General features: G+C 52.3%; 1 protein-coding gene across 2 annotated transcripts; it reads left to right on the top strand.

Moving 5' to 3' along the window:
• Positions 1 to 1,217: 1,217 nt before the first annotated feature.
• On the top strand, positions 1,218 to 20,136 carry CSNK2A1 (casein kinase 2 alpha 1). Of its 2 annotated transcripts, none has more exons than XM_071759759.1 (13): positions 1,218 to 1,338; positions 9,963 to 10,161; positions 11,118 to 11,229; positions 12,108 to 12,209; positions 12,614 to 12,664; positions 13,437 to 13,496; positions 14,220 to 14,303; positions 14,633 to 14,743; positions 15,506 to 15,607; positions 16,435 to 16,535; positions 17,197 to 17,345; positions 18,222 to 18,308; positions 18,720 to 20,136. In XM_071759759.1, exons 2-13 carry the CDS (start codon positions 10,061 to 10,063, stop codon positions 18,833 to 18,835), a joined length of 1,176 nt encoding a protein of 391 aa, XP_071615860.1. In that variant the 5' UTR covers positions 1,218 to 1,338; positions 9,963 to 10,060; the 3' UTR covers positions 18,836 to 20,136. The 2 variants fall into 2 exon arrangements, with proteins under 2 accessions (XP_071615860.1, XP_071615861.1); XM_071759760.1 differs by lacking the exon at positions 1,218 to 1,338 and adding an exon at positions 9,534 to 9,557.
• Positions 20,137 to 20,145: the final 9 nt, after the last annotated feature.

Genomic DNA, 20,145 nt, shown 5'->3' with positions numbered 1-20,145 from the left:
TAGCACAGCACAAACCCCCCAAAAACCCCTCCTGTGGTGTCTGAGTGAGCCCGGCGGGGGTGGCAGGGACACGGCCAGCCCGGAGCCATGAGCTGGAGCACGGACCTGCCCTGCCCTGCCCTGCCCTGCCCTGCCCTGCCCTGCCCTGCCCGGGGGGCTCCAGAGGCAGCAGCTGAGGGGTTGGGCTGTGCCCCAAAGCCTTTCCTCATCCCCAGGTCTCCCCCAGCTCAGCTGGAGATGGAGGGGTCTGGGGACGATGGAATCATGGAATCGTTTGGGATGAAAATGATCTTTTGGATCATCCATTCCCCCGGCACTGCCCAGGCCACCCCCACCCCATGGCCCTCAGCACCACAGCTCCAGGGCTCTGAAACCCCCCCCCTGGGCTGGGGACTCCACCTGGGCCAGGCCCTTCCCAGGGAGAAATCGTTCCCGAGCTCCAATTTAACCTTCCCTTAGGAACCGTGAGGCCGGTTCCTCTCCTTTTATCACTCGTTCCCTGGGTGAAGAGCCCACTTTGTGACCAGCTGCCCACTGGATTTAACTCCATTCCCCCCAGCTCTTCGGGCCTGCCCACCCAGAGAGTTTCTTTCACCCGTCCAGCCCAGAAGCAGCTGCAGGACGCCGTGCTTCGGCCAGCCCTTGGGGGTAAACCTCATCCCCGGGGCCGTGGGGCAGGAAACCAGAGCTGCAAAGGTGACAGGCAGGGCGGGAAGGTCACCGGGGCCTGGGAGAAGCCGCCGGGTCCCAGCGCAGCTGCCATGGGGGGGGGGGGGGGGGACGACAGTCCCTTCCATCCACCCCACACAGCCTCACGGATCGGGGACCCCTGCGGGGGAATCCCCCGGATCGCGGCCTCCCCGCAGCCCCCGGGGGGGCCTGAGCCGCCCGCACCCAGGCTCCGGCCGGGCCCTTCTCGGCTCCGCAGGCCGCAGTTGCCACCTGGCGGCGAGCCCCGGGGCGGCGGGGCGAAGGAGGCCGAGAAGGGCGGGGGGGGGGGCCGCGCTGGGCTAACGGGCCCCGCCGCCTGGCCGTACCCCGTAGCACGGAGCGGCCCGAGCTGCCCGCACCGGGACACGGCCCGGGGGGGAGGGGGGGAGCGGGCTCAGAGCCCCCGAAACCCCCCGGGAGTAACCCCCCCGTCATCATGGCGCCGGACTACAACTCCCGTGAGCCCTTGGGGCGCGCACCCTCCCTCCCTTGCGCATGCCCGGCGGCAGCGCTTCCGCTTCCGGCGCGCCTCGCTCTGGTCCCTGCGGCTGGCGGCCGAGCCTTGTGCCTCCGCCATATTGTCTGTGTGCGGCCGGCGGGCGGGCGGAGAGCGGGCGGCCGCGGCAGGTACCGGCGGGCCGCGGCGGCTCCGGTGCCCCCCCGGGGGCCCCGCGGTGGGGGCGGGCGGAGGGAGCGACGGGGGGGGGGGGGGGGGGAGGCGCCACTGTGTCTCCAACCCCTCTTCCCCCCCCCCTTCCCCCCGCCCGCCCCGCTGTGGGCACGGGGTGGGCTGAGGGGCCCGGGCCGCCCCCTCAGGAGAGCGGGGCCGCGGCTGGGGGGGGGACCGGCCCGGCCGTGCCGAAAGGGAAAAGGAGGCGGCGGGAAACGGGCGGGCCCGGCGCGGTGAGGAGGGCAGGGCCTGCGGCCTCCCGCCGGCGGAGGGGCTCGGAGGGGCCCCCGGGGGGGAGCGGGGCGAGGGCGCGGCGGGGAGGCCGCCTCGGCCTGGCCTGGGAGCAGCTCGGGGGCCGCCAGCTGCCTCCAGGCCACGCAGAAAAGGCTCCTGGGCCCCACGGAGGGGCGGCCTTTACTCCCCCCTCCCCGGCTCGCCCGGGCCGCCCGTCCCGGCGCCGTGGGTGTTACGGGCTGGAAAGGCTCCGTCCTGCCCTTGTCCCGGCCGGCCCCGAAAAGCAGAGGGATGCGAGGTGTGCGGAGGGCCGAGGAGAGGCCTGGTTCTTCCTCCTCCCCCCGCCAGCCTCCCGGGGTCCCTGTCCTGGGCCTGTCGGGGTGCAGGGGGAGGGGGGGTTCAGAGGTTTGCAGCCCGGTGCTCTCCTGGGTGATCGGTCCCGTCCCTGCTGTAATGGAGTTAATTGTGCCTTGGGGCAACGGGCTGTGTGGCTGTCGTAAAATGTGCTTTGTAGAGGAGAAGGCAGATAAGGTTATGAAACCCCACACTTGTTGTGTGTCAGATTACTTTATTCTTCCTTGCCGAGGGCTTTGGGCACAACCAATAAAGTTTGGATTACGAGCACTCCGTCATCAGTATATTTTCTGCTGACAGCAGTGGTTGATCTGTGCAGAGACTCAGGAGGGCTTGGGCCTCACTTCTGAGAGCTGAATTGCTGCTTCCTGAGCCCCTGGGCCCCTGCACTGAGCCCTGGGAGCTCTGCAGTGGCACAGGGGTCGGGTCTGACCCCGAGGTGGAGTTCTGGGGAGCTGCTCCTGTGCCCGGTGTTGGTGCCAGGCTGCAGCCCCGGGTGCTGTGTGTGTGCCTGCTGCCTGCACTCACCTCCACCCTCCGGGGCCTTCAGGAGCAGTGTGGGCAGAGCACCTCCTGCTGAGGGTCAGGAAACTCTTTTTTTTTCCAAAACCAACAATTGCTCAAAGTATTCCTGCTCAGAGTTGGTGTTCAGCCCCTGCTGCCCGTCAGCCAGGGTGCTGGATGTGGCTCTCCCAGCAAGAGGCTGGTGCAGAGAAATCACTTGGCCTGTTTGGGTTGGTTTTTTTGTGCGTGTCAGTGTGAAGTAGGAAATGTCAAAGTTTGTGCTAGGAGAGGGAAGATTGTGCTCGGGAAGAGTTTGGGCAGGATCTGGGGACAGTGTGCAGCTTGGTCAGCTCTTTAATTAGTCCTGAAACTTGGATTAGGGAGGGTAACATCACCTCAGCCTTGGCTGCAGCAGAGGAGGAGGAGCTGCTGTGGTGGGGATGAGCCACAGAGTATGGAAAAATGTGGTGAGGGAATTGGGTGCTGGAGGAGAGAGCAGAGACTTCCAGGTGGGAGACTGAGAACAGGTTCTGGGGGTTTGGCAGGATGGGTTCTGGGGGGAGGGAGGGGGTTTGGCAGCAGGTTCTACCAAAAGTGGAGGAGATCGGGTGCTGGGCTGTGCAGTGGGGTTTGTGGGGTGAGGGAGGTGGCTCTGGGTGACTGAGAAGAGCTGAGGAGCCATGAGAGTGGGGATTGCTGTGTAGGATGCTGCTTCCTGAGGGGGGATGGGAACTGGGGGCATCTGCAAGGAGTGCTGGTTAGATAAATGGGCATGAAATGGATTCCTGGTAGGAATCTTGGGAAGAGAGGGTGGCAAAAGCCTGGGATTTGTGGAGTTGTAGGGAAAGGAAGTGTTCTGTGCAGAAGTGACACTTCCCAACTTCACTGCCTGGCACTGTCCTTCCACCTTCCCCTGGAATCCCTTCTCTTGCTCCCTACAGAACTCATTTTCCCTTTTTGTCTCTCCTCCTGTCCTCTGAGGGACAAGGGACAAGCAGAGAGGAGAAGCAAATGGGTGACATTGTGGTGGGGTCATTCGTTTCATGGCACATTTCTGGAGAGGGAGGGATTTCCAGGGATTTCTTTCTGGGTTACCAGACCTGTCACCTCCACTCTTCTTCCCTTTCTGAGTTGCTTACATGACAGGATCTGCTCTAGAAACTGGGTAGATTTAGATAGATGGTTAGGTAGATGGTGATATGTATTTTTTTTTTTTTTTTGTCCCCTAAGGGTGCAGAACCTCTTCCTCCCCAGGTTTTTAGCTCGGGAGGGGCTGTCACTCATCCTGGCTGCAAACATTACCTGGTTTGGATTGATTCAACTCTTGAATAATTTTTCTCAGGTGGGATTTCTCCTTCCAGGAGCTGCCTTTCCTGGAACTGACAGAACTTAACTGGGGAAAAGGAGTTCTCCTAAAAAAACTGCTGGGAAGAGGAGGCTGCAGCTTTCTGAGGGGGAGTTAGTGCTGGTGCTGAAAGCAGAGTGGGTTTGGGAACTGGTTTTGGGATGCAGTTTGCCCCCCAGGTGCCAGAGCTGGGTGTGGGGGCTGTGATGTGCAGGTGGATTGGTGGCTCAGGGTCTGACCTGCTCTGTTCTCACGTTGTGCTGGGCAGTTTTGTTCCAACAAATGATTTTATTTCCCACGTTGTGCTGCTGCCTGGGGAAGCTGGAGAGCAGAAAGGAGACCTGGAGCTCTGTGCTGACTCAGGACAGTGTCACCACAGGCTCCTCTTTGCAAGGTTATGGTTTCAGTAACTTTTAATTTTCCACAGAGTTTATTTCTGAGGTGGATCTTGTCCTTCTTGTGACCTATTTCTGATCTTTCAGGAATATCCCCATTTGCAGGGGGCCTCCTGAAGCAGGCTGCCCAGCTGCTTGCTCTAATGGCTGGATTAGATTACAGCATTTATTCAATGGTGAATAAAATCTCTAGATGGAAGTGGAAAATAATTGTAGGCCAAGGTGGCAGTTGGCTGCTGGTTCTGTTTTTGAGTGTTAACAGGAGTCCTAAAAACCTGGAGTTATTCTTTGGTCCTGTGTGCCTGCTTCTTCTGGAACAACTACAGGGGAAAACTATTTTTTTATTTTAAATTGAGCTGAGTGTAGGGAGAGTCCAGCTTGTTCTGCAGTGCTGAGGCAGGATTACATGCCAGAACTTGCTGTGCCAGGGCAGGAGAAGTCTCCCCAGGTTCTGAGGCAGCACCCCAGAGCCCTCCTGCCTGTCCCAGGAGGTGGAACAGGAGCCTCTCTGGCCAGAGCCCTCAGAGGAGGCAGTTTCTCAGCCCACATCTGTCTGACTTGTCAGTAAATCTTTACTTTTAGTGTTCTGGAAACAGATGAACGTGGATGCCCACAGCTAATTAATTCCCAGTGTAGAAAAGCAAGAGCTCCTGCCACATTCCTTCTCTTCCAAGTCATCTCCCAGGTTTCCCAGTGTGCTGGGACATCCCAACCTCCCCTTCTGCCCCTCAGGCAGCACTTGGGTTGTGCTCCAGAAGGAAGAGGAGGACTTTTGGCTGCCCCAGGAAGCTGGGCAGCACCCAGAGTGCAGAGGGGGGGTGTGAGGTGTAAAAGTTCAGCTCCCAGAGGTGTGGATGAGACCAGCAGAGTCTGAGTGCACTCCTGGGCACCACTGAGCTGCCCAGGCAGGCTCAGAGGGGCTGATGCGGGAGCCTGAAGCTGTCCCTGGGGCTGGGGGGGTCATGCAGCCCTCCAGCTGCCCAGATCGGGATCCTCACTGCCAGGGATGACTTCCCCACTGGCAGGAACTGGGAGGAATTCAGGGGAGGGACTGGTGAGGCTGCTGAGGGGAGAACCACTCAGTTTGGGGATGTCTCTAGTACAGAATGACTCCAAGATGTTTCTTCCAGCTTCCAACTGAACCTGTCAGCTCTTCTCCCCAGTGGCTGGTCCTGTCTGCCTTTGAATTCCTTTTGAAGAGGATGTTTGAGGTCACAGTGTGTTTAGGGTTTGTCTTCAGGGCCAGACACGAGCAGATATTTAAAAGAAATACAGAAAATAATTTTGATGGAAAAACATAGTTAGAGCAAACTATGCTGTTCCAAAACAATACCATGAGAAAAGTTTGATTTCAGCCCTAAGCTGCTTTCTTTTTCTTTTTTAACTCCATCAGGCTTTAAAATCTGCTTTTCGGGTGATGATGTCTCTGAAGTAGGTAAATGTCTTCCAGAAAGGATGTAAAATGTCAGTTTTGTTAATCCAGGGTGGTTGTTTCTATTTCAGCCATAAAATAATACAAAAAAATATAGGTTGGAAGGGACTTCTGGAGGTCACCTGTTCCCTCCTTGTATTCCTGCAGTTCCAGCAGTGTGGAAATCTGGAAATGAGATTTCTGTTGAGGTTGAATGTGTTTATGTTATAAAGTTTGTTACTGTGATTCCCTCCCTGCAACGCAAGGGGGGTTGGGTGGATGGCAGCTGCTGCTGAAGCTTGTCTTGATCTTTTCATTTCAGCCGTGTCTGTCCAGTCCTGGGTGTTCTCCAGACTCTGAGGAAGTGAGTGCTCCTTCCCTGGGAGGCTTGCAGGGGAGAAACGGGCTCATCAATTTTATCTGCTAATTGTGATGCTTCCTCTCACTAATGAAGCATGTTGCACACTCCTGATTTCAGAGGTTGAGTTTAGGCCACTGAGGATGAAAGGTGATGTCTCTTGGATTGTGGATGAAAGAGAGGAATAAGCTCTGGGTTCCAGGCTGCTTCCCATCCTTCTGCTCTTCTCAGCTGGCAGAGCTTTTCTCCTCTCAGGACTCAGCTCCCGTTCACAGTGGCAGCTGTAAGGAGCTTACAGGGGGAAAGTACAAGTGAGAGGAAAGTCTCCAGACCCAGTTTGACCAAACTGGGCGTCTCCCTTCTCCTTCAGGCTGTCTGGGATGGTCCATCTGGACCTGGTCAGGTGGTGGCAATATTTCCTTGGCTCTTGAAGTTTGGCTCGATGCAGTTTGGGGCCTTTCTTGCTCCTTTGGGTCTGCTCTGCATCCAGCTGAGGCTGAGCAGTGGTGATGCTCATCAGTTCCCTGAGCTCACTCTGCTCTGTCTGGGGGAGCTGGGACTGAGGGCAGGACAGGCACCTGGGGGACAGCAGGGTCCTGGGTGCATTATTTATCCTCCCAACCTTCTCCCCAAAGGTTGTGCCTGGGATAGCACTCAGGCTTCTGGGAAGCTCTTGGCTTCCAGCTCTGGGAGCTTTGCTTGCCCTCCATTGTGCTGAGAGCCTTCAGGTTAAGGATCTGAGTCACTGGGAGCTTGGAACAAGCTCTGTGCCAAAAACGTTTCCAGTGAAAAGCAGAAAAAACCCCAAAAGGTTCCAGTATCTCAGTTAGTGTTGACTTGAAGGAAAAAAAAAAAAAAAAAAAAAAAAAAGAGGTGAATTTTACCAGAGGCTGAGGAGTTGTGTTTCTCAGGAAGTAATTGCCTGGATTTCCCAGCTGTGTGGTGAGGGGCACATCTGGAAGAATGGAGGGTGTAGGAAATTCCTGTTCTGATGGGGTGTAGGTGCTGGAAGTGTGGGGTGCTTAACCCAGATCTTGTCCTCCAGGGGTTGCCACAGGGACTCAAACATTGTGAGGATGATAAAATCCCCATTTAAAAGGGAGGGGGAGTTGTAACATCAAAATGTTTTAAAGATCAGATTCAAAGTAGACTCAGAGGTTTTTTTACCATTTTTTTGAACTTTAGGCTCAATAAGTGGCTTGCAAGCTGCTCAGACAACAGCCTGCTGGTGCTGGCAGGGTAATTCAGACTTTTAAGACCAAATCTCTTAATTATTGGACCTGCCAGCTCAGGAAGTCCCGTGTGGTGGTGGCACAGCTGCTCCTGTCCCTGGGCTGTGGGGCAGTGCCACGGGGTGGGGATCAGCAGCTCCTCCTTGGGCTGTGTCCTTGGGGGGCTGGATGCAGGGGAAGGGGTGGATGAGCTGGTGGGGTTGTGAAGAGTTTCTCAGGGCAGGCCTAGGTGATAAAACCAAGCACTGGAGCTGTAGTGTGGTGCTGATGTGATCCAGCTGCCCTGGGAGGGTGGTGTCTGCCCAAGGGCTGTCACCACAAGTGCCACAACAGAGGAGCTGTTTGTCCTTGTGCCTTGGCACTGAGCAGTGTGTGTCAGACAGTAACGGGGAGCTTTGTCTTTCTCTGTGACCTCTGCTGGAGTGCCTGGGCTCAGGGTTCTGTTTCCTGCTGGAGCACTTCCCTACCAGAGAAATAAATAAACACTTGCAGAGGTGCATTGTGGCTTTTTTTTTTTTTTTTTTGGAGATGCTGAAGCCTCCCCTGGACGTGGCCGTGGGCTCTGATTCGATCTGCTTTGCCTGGGTTACTTTTAGCAGTCTCCCCATATGCATTATTCTGTGATTCTGTCACTTGGGCAGGAGTTACTGAATCACAGGCTCCGTTTGGGTTCTGCAGACACAGAGCTCCTGTACCAAGCTCAGGACACTCACCTCGGTGTAATTGCTGCTCAGGCTGTGGATTTTCTGCCTTCAAATTGCAAACTAAACTGACAGTGAGGTGGCCACACCTGTCCCCAGTGTTTGTCCCTGTTTGTGTCAGTCCTTTCTGTCAGGGAGCTTGAATCCCCTGCAGAACCATCCCTCTCTAGGGGCAGTGAAAGCAAAATTGCTTTGTTGTTTGGAGCAGAGGGAGCCAGAGGCTTTGGGGCAGGGGAAGTGTGGTGTGTGTAGCTTTGTTTGCTTCCAAAGCAAATTGTCTGTGCAGACTCTCTCCTCTCCCTGCATGCAGAGCAGCAGACAGCCCTACCTGCACAGAACCAGGCATTGGGTGCCATTCTTAGAAGCTACAGTCAATGATTTCCTGAAAAAGCTCTTTTCTGAGCAGCCTGCTGCACCTCACAGCCTGAGCTGGGCTAGAGCTACGTGACAGCAAATATCCTCTGTGAAATCTGATCTGCCTTTAGATAACCTGATTGATTTTTCTTTTTTTATTGTTTGGTTGGATTTTTCCATGCTCAAACTGGTCTTGCCAAGCTGGGTGAGCTGGGGCGGTCGTGTGTTCTTTATTGATAAAATTGGGCATCAGAATTAAAATTGCTAAGTCATCTTGGGGAGCTGGAGGTTCCTTTTGCTTCTGCCCAAGGAGCGTTGGACAGAGGAACTTACTCGGTGCATCTCCTGCACACAGACTGAGGAGAAGCAAATACACAGTAATTAAACTTTGAAATGTGATAAGTTTCACTGTACTAAAAGTGTTGTGAATTTGCTTGCTCTGCTGAGGCCCAAGTACGTTTTTGGAATATACATCTGATTTCTGAGTGAGTCATGCCTCATAAATGGCTTGAGATTGCTGTGCAGGCTGAAAGGGTGTTTTGTTTGAGGACTAACAGTTTGTCCAGGCATGGACTGTTTCTTTTTAGCAATCCTTCACCCTCCAGTCAGTCAGCTCAACCCTTGGCTGAAGTGTCTCCTGCTCCCCTGGTGAGGCTGAGGCTTCCTTCCCACCTCAGGTGTGACCTGGAGCCACCACCCTGCCTACCTGGAGCTGCCTTTCTGTGTCAGTAGGTCACAAAATAACCCTGTGCTGCCAGGTCTGTCCCACCTGGGGAGGCTCAGGCCAGGCAGGAAGGGCCCTGGGGAGGTGGCAGAACCAGCGGACCTGTGTCCCCATCCCTGTAGCTGGTGGGCCTTGCCGTGCTCCCTGCAGCAGAGGGAAGCACTGCAGACCTCCAAGGAATGCCAGGACCCTGCTGGTAGAGCAGGATTTTGCTTCTAGAATTTTCTTGAGGGACTCTGCTAGCCTGAGCTGGCTGCTCTGAGCACATTTCTGGGTCTTTCTGATTTAATTCTGATGAATGCAGCTGCTGCCTCCTCCTGCAGCCTGGCAGTTGCCTCTTTGCTGTGAAGGGAGAAGATTGGCATAGGAAATGAATTCATTCTCTGTGTTCAGATCAGTGCCCTCTGACTGGGGTGTTCTGGGTGGTTTCTGCCATTCCCTGTGCCCCAGCCCAGCCCTCTCGTGCTCCTCCTCAGATGTTCTGAGACTCCAGGAAGTGCCTGGCTGAGGTTGCAGGGGTGACCTTGGGGACCTCTCGGCAGCGTTTCTGGGGGCACTGGAGGGGTGAGGGCTGTGCAGGGCTCTGGGTCTGTGGGGTGGCTCCAGGCTCCTTCCTGGATGGGGGAGAGGTTGCAGCTGGGGGCTGTTGCTGTCACTCTGGAGCTGAAGGGAGGGAACTGCCAAGGCAAACAGAGCACAATGCAGTTTTTTCTCGTTTGGAAAGTTGTCTTTGCAACCATAAGTTGGAAACTGCATGTTGGAAAGTTTCAGGAGGTGGGGTGTTCTGCTGAGAGGCCCAAGCAGTGCTGTGGTGTGGGGGGGGAGCAGAGAAATCAGTTCCAGTCTCTGCCCCAGGTCAGGGGCTGTGGCTGAGCTGCAGCCTCTGCCTCTCAGGAGCTTTTAGTGATTGACTTGAACACTTCTCTGGTGGCTTGGAGATTTCACCTCTGGTTTATTATTTCTCTGCAGGTGGAGGAATCTGAGGCCTTTATCCTCAGTGCAGCTGTGCAGGTGGGGAGCCTCTGAGCCCAGGCAGCTCTCCCTTTCCACCTGCCATCCTGTCTGATATGTCGGGACCCGTGCCGAGCAGGGCCAGAGTTTACACGGATGTGAACACACACAGACCCCGGGAGTACTGGGACTATGAGTCACACGTGGTGGAGTGGGGGTAAGTCCCTGGGCTCTCCTGGGCATCCCTGCACTGGGATCAGTCTCTGTAGGGTCCTGCGTGGGGGTTTTACCTGTGCTGCTGTGAGCTTTTTCATGCCCCGTGACAGAGTTGTGGTTTGCAGGGCAAAGATCAAAGATCACAGCTTTTGTTTCCCATCAAAGCTGCAAATCCCAAGCACTGCAGACACATGCTGACCACCTTCCTTAAGAGTTTGGGTTGAAGTATTTTTGCCAGGTAGTCAGGAAACCTCCCTTTTTAGAGGGATGAGATATTTTTTCTGAAACAATGTGAACAGCCCTGGCTGAAGTTGCTTCTGAGTGAAGAGGCTCAGCAGACTTGAAGAGGGCTGTGCTATTTTGTGACTGGAAAAGACATGTCTGCTGCTGGTGGAAGGAAGGAGGTCTCTAAATAGAGCTCATGACTAAACTGTCCAGGAATCAGTCAGCAGTGATTCCAGCTTCCAAGCACTGCTTTTGTGTCACAGGACCCAGGTGAAGTTCTGCCCTCAGCTCTGCTGCAGTTCCTGAAGTGTTCACAGTCCTCTCACCCCAAGTGGTGTTCTCTGCCCAGGCTGTTGTTTTGTTGTGGTTTTTTTTCAAACAGGCTGGCACTTAAATTTTTGATCTTTCTGGCTTTGTTGATTTTTAACAACATTATACAAGGAAAATGAAACATTCCAGATATGGAAAGACCAAGTGGAAGGGGTAGCTCAGGTTTGCTGATGCTGAAATGCATAGTTGGGCTTACATTACCTTCTGTAGAAGAAATAAATTCTGGATCGAACCTGACGTGGGCAGAAGCTCCCTCTTTCTCTCCTAAGTCTTAACCATCACTTTCAAGAGATGTAAGACACTAATTAGTCCACCTTGACTGGAAGGTGCAGCAGTGACTTAGTGTTAAGGAGAGGTTTGCAAATTGTGCTGGGAATGACTGAGCCCTTTTTCTCTCCCCAGAAACCAAGATGACTACCAGCTAGTGAGGAAACTGGGCCGAGGCAAATACAGTGAAGTGTTTGAAGCCATCAACATTACAAATAATGAAAAAGTAGTTGTTAAAATTCTCAAGGTGAGCTGGGGATTGGGCAAAAGATAGAATCTGTATGGTGGTGGCCCAAAAGTGCAGCATTTGGTCTAAAATGTTCAATGTCTAAAACTGAAATGGGTGAAGCCTGGCTTTGGAGTGTGATTCAGGGGGATGGGGCATTGTTTTGGGGTCTGAATAGAAACCCTACACTTGGGTTTTGAGGCCAATCTCTGCCTGTAAGGAATTCACCATTATCTTACAGAAATCCTGTAGTGCAACATACTTTTACTCTGAGCTAAGGAGCACTGCAGTAGCTGACTGGAAAATTCTCTCCTCCTCTAGCTCCCAGTGTGCTGTCATGTGCATAGAGGCTTGTGAGCTAATGGGGTCATTTTCCTCTAAAGCCTGATCAGATTTAGGCACTGCTGACCTTAAAATTTTCATTTCTGCCTTGCATGTTCCATTGCAGCCATCATTTCCCTCCAGACTGAGTAAGGGTCTCCTGGATGCTGGTTATTCCACAGCTCTGATGGGTGAAATGCCTTCATCTGGTGGGGCTCAGATGCCTCTTGGACTTCTCACAGTTATATGTTTCCCCCAAGCCAGTTAAGAAGTTTTGGGCCATCAGATCATGTTCAGGAAGCTTTAAAAAAAAAAAATCCCCCATCTTACTACCCCTCACTCACACCAAGCTTATGTCTGTAGCTATCAGGGCTGGGTGGTTAGAGAGGAGCTGCAGGTATTTGAGCTCTTAGTGCAGTGGGAACAGCAAAACCAATCTGTTTGAACTCAGCTGGCAAAGGCTGTGATGATTTTTTGGTGGTTTGCAGTGAGCTACCTTGGTCACCTGGGTGTCAGGCTGCCTGTTAGCCTGCTTTGCTGGAGTGCTTAGTCTTACACCTTGGGTTTTTATTTTCCAGCCTGTTAAAAAGAAGAAAATCAAGCGTGAAATCAAGATCTTAGAGAACCTGAGAGGAGGCCCCAATATAATCACCCTGGCAGATATAGTAAAAGATCCTGTGGTGAGTATGGGAGAAGAGGCCCTGGGCTCGGGGGGGAAGTTGCTCCATTTGACTTCAGCTCTGATCTGGCTTTGTTTTCCCCTGCTCCAAACCCCTGCTTCTGAATTGTTTGATCAGATCAGCTCTTAATCTGATTAACTTCTTTTGGAGGGCCCTCCCCCCCCAGGGGCCCCATCAGCCCCCACTCTGTGAGGGTGAGATGGGAGTGAGCTGAGACCAGTGAATTCCTTCTGCAAACAGTGCTGCTGGGGGCTGCAGGCTTTGGCTCTGCTCTGTCTGAGGGGAATCACAAGGATGTCAGGCAGAGGAGCTCCTGGCAGTTCTAGGTGTAAAAAGGGTAGAATTCATTACCCAAGGTAAAAATGCATGTTCTCAGTGGCTGAACACTGCTCTCTCTCTTTCAGTCTCGGACACCTGCCTTGGTATTTGAACATGTAAACAACACAGACTTTAAGGTACAGTGTGGGGTGTGAACTGCTGCTGCTTTCCTTTTGCAAGGTGCTCATGATGTTGTTCTGGGGACAGGAGAGCACAGGAGGGCAGGCAGGTTACTTAATGGTTTCCTTCCAACATAGCAACTGTCTTTAAAGGTAAATCTGCTGAGACAGGAGTTTGGAATTAGTGCTTTAGTACTGTTTTGCCATAGAAATTACAAGGTTAGAATCCAGATGCCAGGTGTTGTTCTAAAGTTCAGAGCAAATTAATCTGTTACCTTGTGGAGCATCAGTGCCTGTCTTTTTGATACACTTTGCTTTTATGTTCAGCATATAACTATTTATTAGACACACTTGGAAGGTGGGCAGCTGTTTGTGGCAGTCCATGCTTCTGGGAAAAGGGATTTAAATGTCCCTTTGTCCCCTTCCCTCCCGAGCTGCCTCAGGAGAAGAATGGCTGTGCAGTGCCAGCTGGAACAGCTCTTCATGGTGCAGAGAGCACTTGGGCTTTTTGTGCAGGCATAATGCTGGTGGTGGGTGAGGGCAGCCTCAGGGGGGTAGTGAGAGGAACCAGAACACAGTGTCTGAGGTCAGCTCTGGAGGTGGTTTGGAAGGGGAGAGGAGCAGACTGATCAGAGTGTGGAATCTGAGTGACTTGGGCAACTTTTCCTTCAGATGAGTTTGGAGAGAAGTCCAGCAGCAGGGAGAGCAGGGCTGGGTTGCTCTGGGCTGGCAGGGATGTGATATTTTCCTTGGGTGCTGAACACTGCTATGATGTGTTTGTGTCCCACAGCAATTGTACCAGACATTAACAGATTATGATATTCGATTCTACATGTATGAGATTTTGAAGGTATGTTGGTGTTTTCCTGGTCCTTTGGGGCAGTTCTGGATTTGCACTCAGCTAATCCTCTAGAGATGGTTTTCATGCCACTTGTGGGGGGAAGAGAAAAGAAGGCCTGTGGAAGAATTGCATAGAAAAGTATCTGTCAAGTCAGTATCGATTGCTCAGCTTTGTTTCTGCAACAGAGTCAAGTCCTTTTTCTGTTTGGTTGGGTTTTGTTTTGTTGGTTTGGTTTTTGGTTCTTTTGTTGGGTTTTTTGAGGATTGCAGAGCCTCTGGGTACACTGAGGTAACTTAAGATCCTAAATCACAAATGCATATAGCACCTGAAAAGCAAATTGTGAGCTGTTACTGGCTGGTTTTGTGCCCTAATGTAACGTGAGTCAAATGTGTTGGCCCCTTTTTCTGAGACAGACATTTTCTCCTCAGGAGGCTGGAGCTGTTGTTTGACCAACAGTTCCCAGTAGCTTTGCCCTGAGGGACTCTGCAGTTCCATTTTGTATGAGGAAGTTCATGAGGTGAAATTAAAAACCCTTTTGGTGTGGCACCTCCCTTTGAGAGGGGGGTCCAGGGGAGTTTTCTGTGCTCTCTGAGTCTCAGCCAGGCCATAGCAGTGGATGTCAAGGTTTTGCTGGCTTCTTAGACTTGGTTTGTCTGGAAATACTTCTGAATATGATTAAACTTGAAAGTTTCTTGTGACTCCAGCATCTGTTTGTTTGGGTGTCACCTCCAGGCTCTAGATTACTGCCACAGCATGGGAATCATGCACAGAGATGTCAAACCTCACAATGTCATGATTGACCACGAGCACAGAAAGGTAAGAGGCAGGGGGACATTTCCAGGGGGGCTGCACTTCCATCCTGTGGAGAAATGTAAAATGAAATCCTGTGTGCTGCTTCTCTGAAGTTTGTCTGGGTTACGTGGCACATAAATAGGTTTGGGGAGGAGAGGTGTTTTTTTTCAGTATTTGGTGATAGGGTGTGGGGAGAATAACTGAGCAGATACTTTGATCAATTTAAATGAATTGCAAATAGCAGGCTGGTAAGTGAAGCTTCAAACCAAACTCAGCTGCAGTGGGGTTCAGCCAGTGGTGTGTTGGAGCATCCCTTGAGCCCTTTTTTTTTCTTTGTTTTCTACTATTTCTAGCTTAGATTAATAGACTGGGGCTTGGCTGAATTCTATCACCCTGGCCAAGAGTACAATGTCAGAGTGGCTTCCAGGTATTTCAAAGGACCTGAACTCCTTGTAGATTATCAGGTAAGCATTACCAGGATTTGTCACTGACTTTCCATACAAAAGTCTGTGTCATTTCAAGGTAGCACACCAGAAATTCAGGTACCTGGGGCCCTGAAGCTAAAGACTCCATTCTAAATTGTATCCCAGAAAGCAGTGGCTGTAAAGCCACTGAATTAAAGAAACTAATGAGTAACTCAGGACCTGAGGAAGAGCAGCAGAACTATCATCAGGGGACATGGAATACAAATGTTAAATATTTTTTTTTTAGCCAGGCTGCTTTTGCAGTAAGATACAAGAAGGAAACAAAGCCCTTGTGGGGGTACCTAGGACTGCCTGAACTTGGAAATTGAGCTGTAAAAACCTCTCTGTACCTGAGTGCAGTTTGCATGATGGAAACTGGGGGCTGGAAGGAGCAGCTTTGCTGGTGACTTTCAGATGGTGCTGGCACAAAGATGCTTCTTCCCCTGCCCCTGTGGAGCTCACTCCTCTTGGTGCTTCCCTTCCCAACACTCCCAACAATGAGTGGTAACATTGACACTGCAGGGAAAACAGGAAAAGACACTGGGCTGCAATTCCTTTATGGAGAAGGGTGGAAATGGGAAAATGCAGTTCTGGTTGGTGTGTCCCAGTCTGAGGAACTGGAACCCTGAGCTGAGCAGCCATCCCCTGGGGGAGATGCTTGAAGGTGTTTGTGTCACTGGAGGGAGGGGGGAGCCTCTGAGTGTCAGAATTCTGTCCTGCTCCATCCATTAGAAACTGAACTGTGCTTCTGGCTTTGTACAGATGTATGATTACAGTCTGGACATGTGGAGCTTGGGCTGCATGCTGGCTAGTATGATATTCCGAAAGGAGCCATTTTTCCATGGCCATGACAACTATGATCAGGTGAGAGCTGCTCATGTACAGTCTCTGTTCTCTTACCACCAGGGAGGTTTCCTGACACTTGTAGCAAGGCATCCAAAGAAGAATTTAAGCTTTTTTCTAATGGCTGCTTTGCTCTGTTTGAAGCCACGTTCCTTTTCTCAAAATCCCAGACTATGTAACCCATTAAATAGAGATTTATAGTGCTGTGTATTCATGGGCTCCTCAGTCCTGGCTGGGACAAGTCATAACAACAGTTACATGAAGCTGGTGTGTTCTGGTACCTAGGTTGATGGTTCCTGAGGTTACGTGGAGAGCCCCTGCCACTCCCTCTCCTCTGTATAGACACTGAATTTGGTACAGGTGGATATAGACTCTGAAATCTTTGATGTGTTGCCTTTAGGCCAAAATTTTTATACTTACACCTTCAGCATGTGCTCTGCACCTGCCCTGATGTGCAGACACTGAGGAACAGTCACCTTCTGTTCTCAGACCTGCACTCTGGAGCCCTCCCCAGGGTGATAAATTCACCCCTCATGTGCAAGTGCAGACTTTCTCCTCCTTTGCCCAGCTACTCTTGCCTTTTCCTCTGTGGGTGTTGAATATTCTCCTGCTGCAAAGGGAGCTGGTACTGCAGTACCTCACATTTTGTGATGTTGGGGTTGGCAGGTCCCTGCTGGCTGTGTGACTGGGGTCATGTGGTGACTCCTGTGTGTGCCTGGGGACATCAGAGCCATCAGGTGACCCTGTGGCTGCTTGTTGACACCACTGAGACCATCTTCAGGCTCCCTGCTGGCTCTGGCATTGTGATATCCTCATTTTTAGTGACTGGTTTTTCTGTTTGTTCCCAGCTGGTGAGGATAGCCAAGGTGCTGGGCACAGAGGATCTCTATGACTACATTGACAAATACAACATTGAACTGGACCCACGTTTCAATGACATCTTGGGCAGGTGAGGCAGGACCCAGAGATGCTCCTGAGCTCTTGGTAGACCCAGAGAGCTGCTGCTTGGTCAACAGATCTTGCAGTAAACAAAAAATTGCAGCAGAAAACAGAGCGGTTTTCTTCAGAGCTGTCACTTCGTGCCTTTGATCCCTTTTGCCAGGGCTTCCCACGGTACTTTATCTGAAAATGGACCTGAGGGAAGGTTTTTAAATGTCATCTGGGCAATAAATGAACTGCTGGAGCATAGAGCATGAAGGGCAAGTGTTCCCTCCAGTAGTCTTGGGGAAAAAAAAAAAAAAAAACAAGCCCCAAAATGATGTTTCTCAGAATTACAGTGCAGAAAACCAGTTGCTGCCCGAGATGGCATTTATCTGTTTTCTCCCTCACAGAGTCCTTTTGTGCACCACGTACCACAGCTACAAGGCACTATTGTTGGGGGGAGGGCTAAGGGAAAAGCTGAAGGGGGATTTCAGGTCTGTAAATCCACCCCACAGTGGGGTGCAGGGGCTGCCCGTGGCCGTGCCCCCCGGTGGCCGTGCCCTGCACTGCTCCTCCCCTGCAGCACCGGCCCCCCACTGCCCTCTCTCTTCACCGAAGGGAATTTCCCTGTGGATGTCCCCTCCCCAGCCCGGGCTGGGTGTGTGAATTCCTTTTCCTTTTCCCTGCAGACACTCCCGCAAGCGATGGGAGCGTTTTGTGCACAGTGAGAACCAGCACCTGGTGAGCCCAGAAGCTCTGGATTTCTTGGACAAGCTGTTGCGATACGATCACCAGTCCCGACTCACAGCCAGAGAAGCCATGGAACACCCCTACTTCTGTAAGGATCAGCTGCTGCCAGGGAGCTCTGCTCTGGGGAAACTCCCCACAGGCTGGGCAGGTGCCACCTGACAGCAGCAGTGCAAAACACCAATATTTGCTGGGTTGATTGGTTTTTTTTTTTTCTTGCTGCTGCTGAACAAACTTGGTGCTACTGGTCAGGCAGTGATAGGTCTGTGTTACAGCTCTGGGAAAGGCTCAAGGGGCACGTTTGGAGGAGCAGAACTGAAAGCTTGGAAGGTAGAGTTGGACAAACAGCTCAGAGTGGTTTGTGTCCAAATAGAACCATAGGATGAGTTGGGTTGGGAGGGACCTTAAAGATCATCAAGATCCAACCCCCCTGCGTGGGCAGGGACCCCTCCCACTAGAGCAGGCTGCACAAAGCCTCATCCAGCCTGGGCTGGGACACTGCCAGGGAAGGGGCAGCCACAGCCACGTGCAGAAGGAGCTGCAGGCTGCACTGGGGTCAGCGTGAGGATGGGCAGGATGTGAAATTCCCTTGTGTGCTGCAGCAGGCTTGAGGGGCAGGAAGGAGGAGGCTCTGTCCCGTGGGATTTACCTGCAGCTGAAAACAGTTAATGAGTAAACTGGGGACATGTCAGAGAAGGCAGGCAGTGACACTGCCACTGCAAGATGTGCAGAGACACAACTGCAATGAGTGATAAACTCTGCTTGCTGCACCCATTCCCTGGGTTTGGCTTCATGGAACTGCTCAGCACAGAAAGCTCAGTATCACCTTTCAGCTCTGCCACTCAGTCCTGACTCCAGAGCACCTCGTGGAGGTGACTTTGAGCAACCCTGGTGCCTTCCTGAGGGCTCAGATGGTGGGTGGTGCCTGCTGGGTTCTGCATTTAAAGGTGTTTTTTGCTCTTCCCAGATCCCATTGTGAAAGACCAGGCTCGGATGGGCTCCTCCAACCTGCCAGGTGGCAGCACTCCTGTCAGCAGTGCCAGCATGATGTCAGGTCAGTGCTGCCCCTCTCACCCCGGGGCTCTGGCATTTTAAGGTCCATTTGTAGGGATCTGGGAGGGTGAGTCCTGCATTAGGACATCTCCCAGGACCCATGAGAAGGGTGAGGAGGGAGCAGGTGGGAGAGTGTGGTACCCTGGGCCTCTCTGGTACCTGCTTTTCTGGTCCCCTTTGGAAAAGCATTTTGCAGCTGGGCTTTTTTTCTTTTTGCAGCTGTGTGAAGGAGAGTGCTGTGATCCTCTGCCCCCTCCCTGAGCTCTGCAGGGAGCACTGACACAGCTTTCACCTCAGCTTCCTTTGGCAGCTCAGCAGAGGTCACAGAGCAGCAAACCTGACCCGTGAGGAAGCAGCCTGGGCAGCCCTGCTCTGCTTTCACTAATCCCTGCTTTCCCTCTCTCTTTTCCAGGGATCTCTTCAGTGCCAACACCTTCACCCCTTGGACCTCTGGCAGGCTCCCCTGTCATCTCTGCCACCACCACCCTGGGGATGCCTGTTCCAGCTGCTGCAGGAGCTCAGCAGTAGTCAGGGGCTCTGCTGCTGCCTGGGCTGAGATGGGTGGGGAAGAGGCCTCTCCCCTCCACCCCTCCTGGGGGAGGCAGCTCTGGTGCCTGGCAGGGGCAGGGAGGGGATTGACTGCTTTGGAGGCACCGTGTCTGAACTGTTGCTTGTGGATTTATAGTAGTTCAGTCATTATATACAAAATTATTATAGGCTGATTTTTTTTTTTTTTTTTCCTTTTTCTTTTTTTACTTGAACTTTTCGTAACTCAGGGGATTCCCTGAAAAAAAAAAAAATACCTACAGATGGAATATTTCTTTGGACAGTTGTATCCTCTCCCTGCCCAACCCCCCACCCCTACCCTCCCTCCCTACTAAAAAAAAAAAAAAAAAAAAAAAGAAAAAAAGAGGAAAAAAAAAAAGGCACTCTTCATTTAAGAGCAAAAATGAATCCAACAGCATTTCCAGGCTCTTGCATCCTGCCGGAAATATTTTCATGTTCCCACATTACTCCTCCATGAACCTACACCTTGGAGGATTGTGCTGTTCTCCAGAGACCAAGCCTGGGAGAGGCAGGGGAGGGGGATTCCTAAAGTACCACCCACTGAACCCCATCGTGTCCTGGGTGCTGCTCAGCCAGGGTAGCTGAGGAGACAGTTCCAGGATGGAGAGGTGGTTATAAGCATAAAAGAAATGCAGAGATAATATCTGGAACCCAAATTGGATCGAATCATGTCTCCTTAGGAGAGCCAGGATGCCAACTCCCCCCCTTGCATGTAATTTTAGTCTTAAAAGATGAAGTTCCTGATCCGAGTGGAGTCCTCGCCACCTCTGGAAAACGGGGCTGCTGCAGAGCCAGCGGTGCTCTCCTCAGCCCCTTTTTCCCGGAGGGTTCTTCTGCCCTTGGCAGGGATCTCTGGAATCAGTTTGTTATCGGGTATATTGTTTTTAAATTGTTTATATAGGTTCGGAGCTGGTGGCTACTTAAAAAGCTGGGAGAGAAACACAACACAACCGAAACAAAATAACTAAAAATCAGACTGCGCCAAGTCCCACCCCACATCTTCACCCCCACCACCCCCTCCCTCGGGTGCCATGTGGTGAGAACACCGATACCTCACAGTTTGTAAACCTGCACTGGGAGGAAGGGGCGAGCAGAGGGGACCCGGCCCGCAGTGCTGGGTCAGCTCCGGTGGACGAACGGGAGAAGCGCCCTCGTTACGGCCCTGCTACCCTTCGCTGTGTATATACCCTCTGTCCTTCATCTGTGAGAGATCCAGTGTTGGAATTCTTTGGTGTAAATAAACATTTGGTTTTATTTATCGAGGTCAGAGC

This window comes from Heliangelus exortis, chromosome 16, assembly GCF_036169615.1.
Source record: "Heliangelus exortis chromosome 16, bHelExo1.hap1, whole genome shotgun sequence".
In the NCBI taxonomy this organism is placed as follows: domain Eukaryota; kingdom Metazoa; phylum Chordata; class Aves; order Apodiformes; family Trochilidae; genus Heliangelus; species Heliangelus exortis.
This window is presented reverse-complemented; position numbering and strand designations above follow the sequence as displayed.

Excerpts from the sequence above, each read along its gene's own strand:
- CSNK2A1 (XM_071759759.1), top strand. The coding sequence starts at position 10,061 with ATGTCGGGACCCGTGCCGAGCAGGGCCAGAGTTTACACGGATGTGAAC. Across the intron at positions 15,608-16,434 it reads GCCATGACAACTATGATCAG|CTGGTGAGGATAGCCAAGGT; the intron begins GTGAGAGCTGCT and ends GTTTGTTCCCAG. Across the intron at positions 18,309-18,719 it reads CAGTGCCAGCATGATGTCAG|GGATCTCTTCAGTGCCAACA; the intron begins GTCAGTGCTGCC and ends TCTCTTTTCCAG.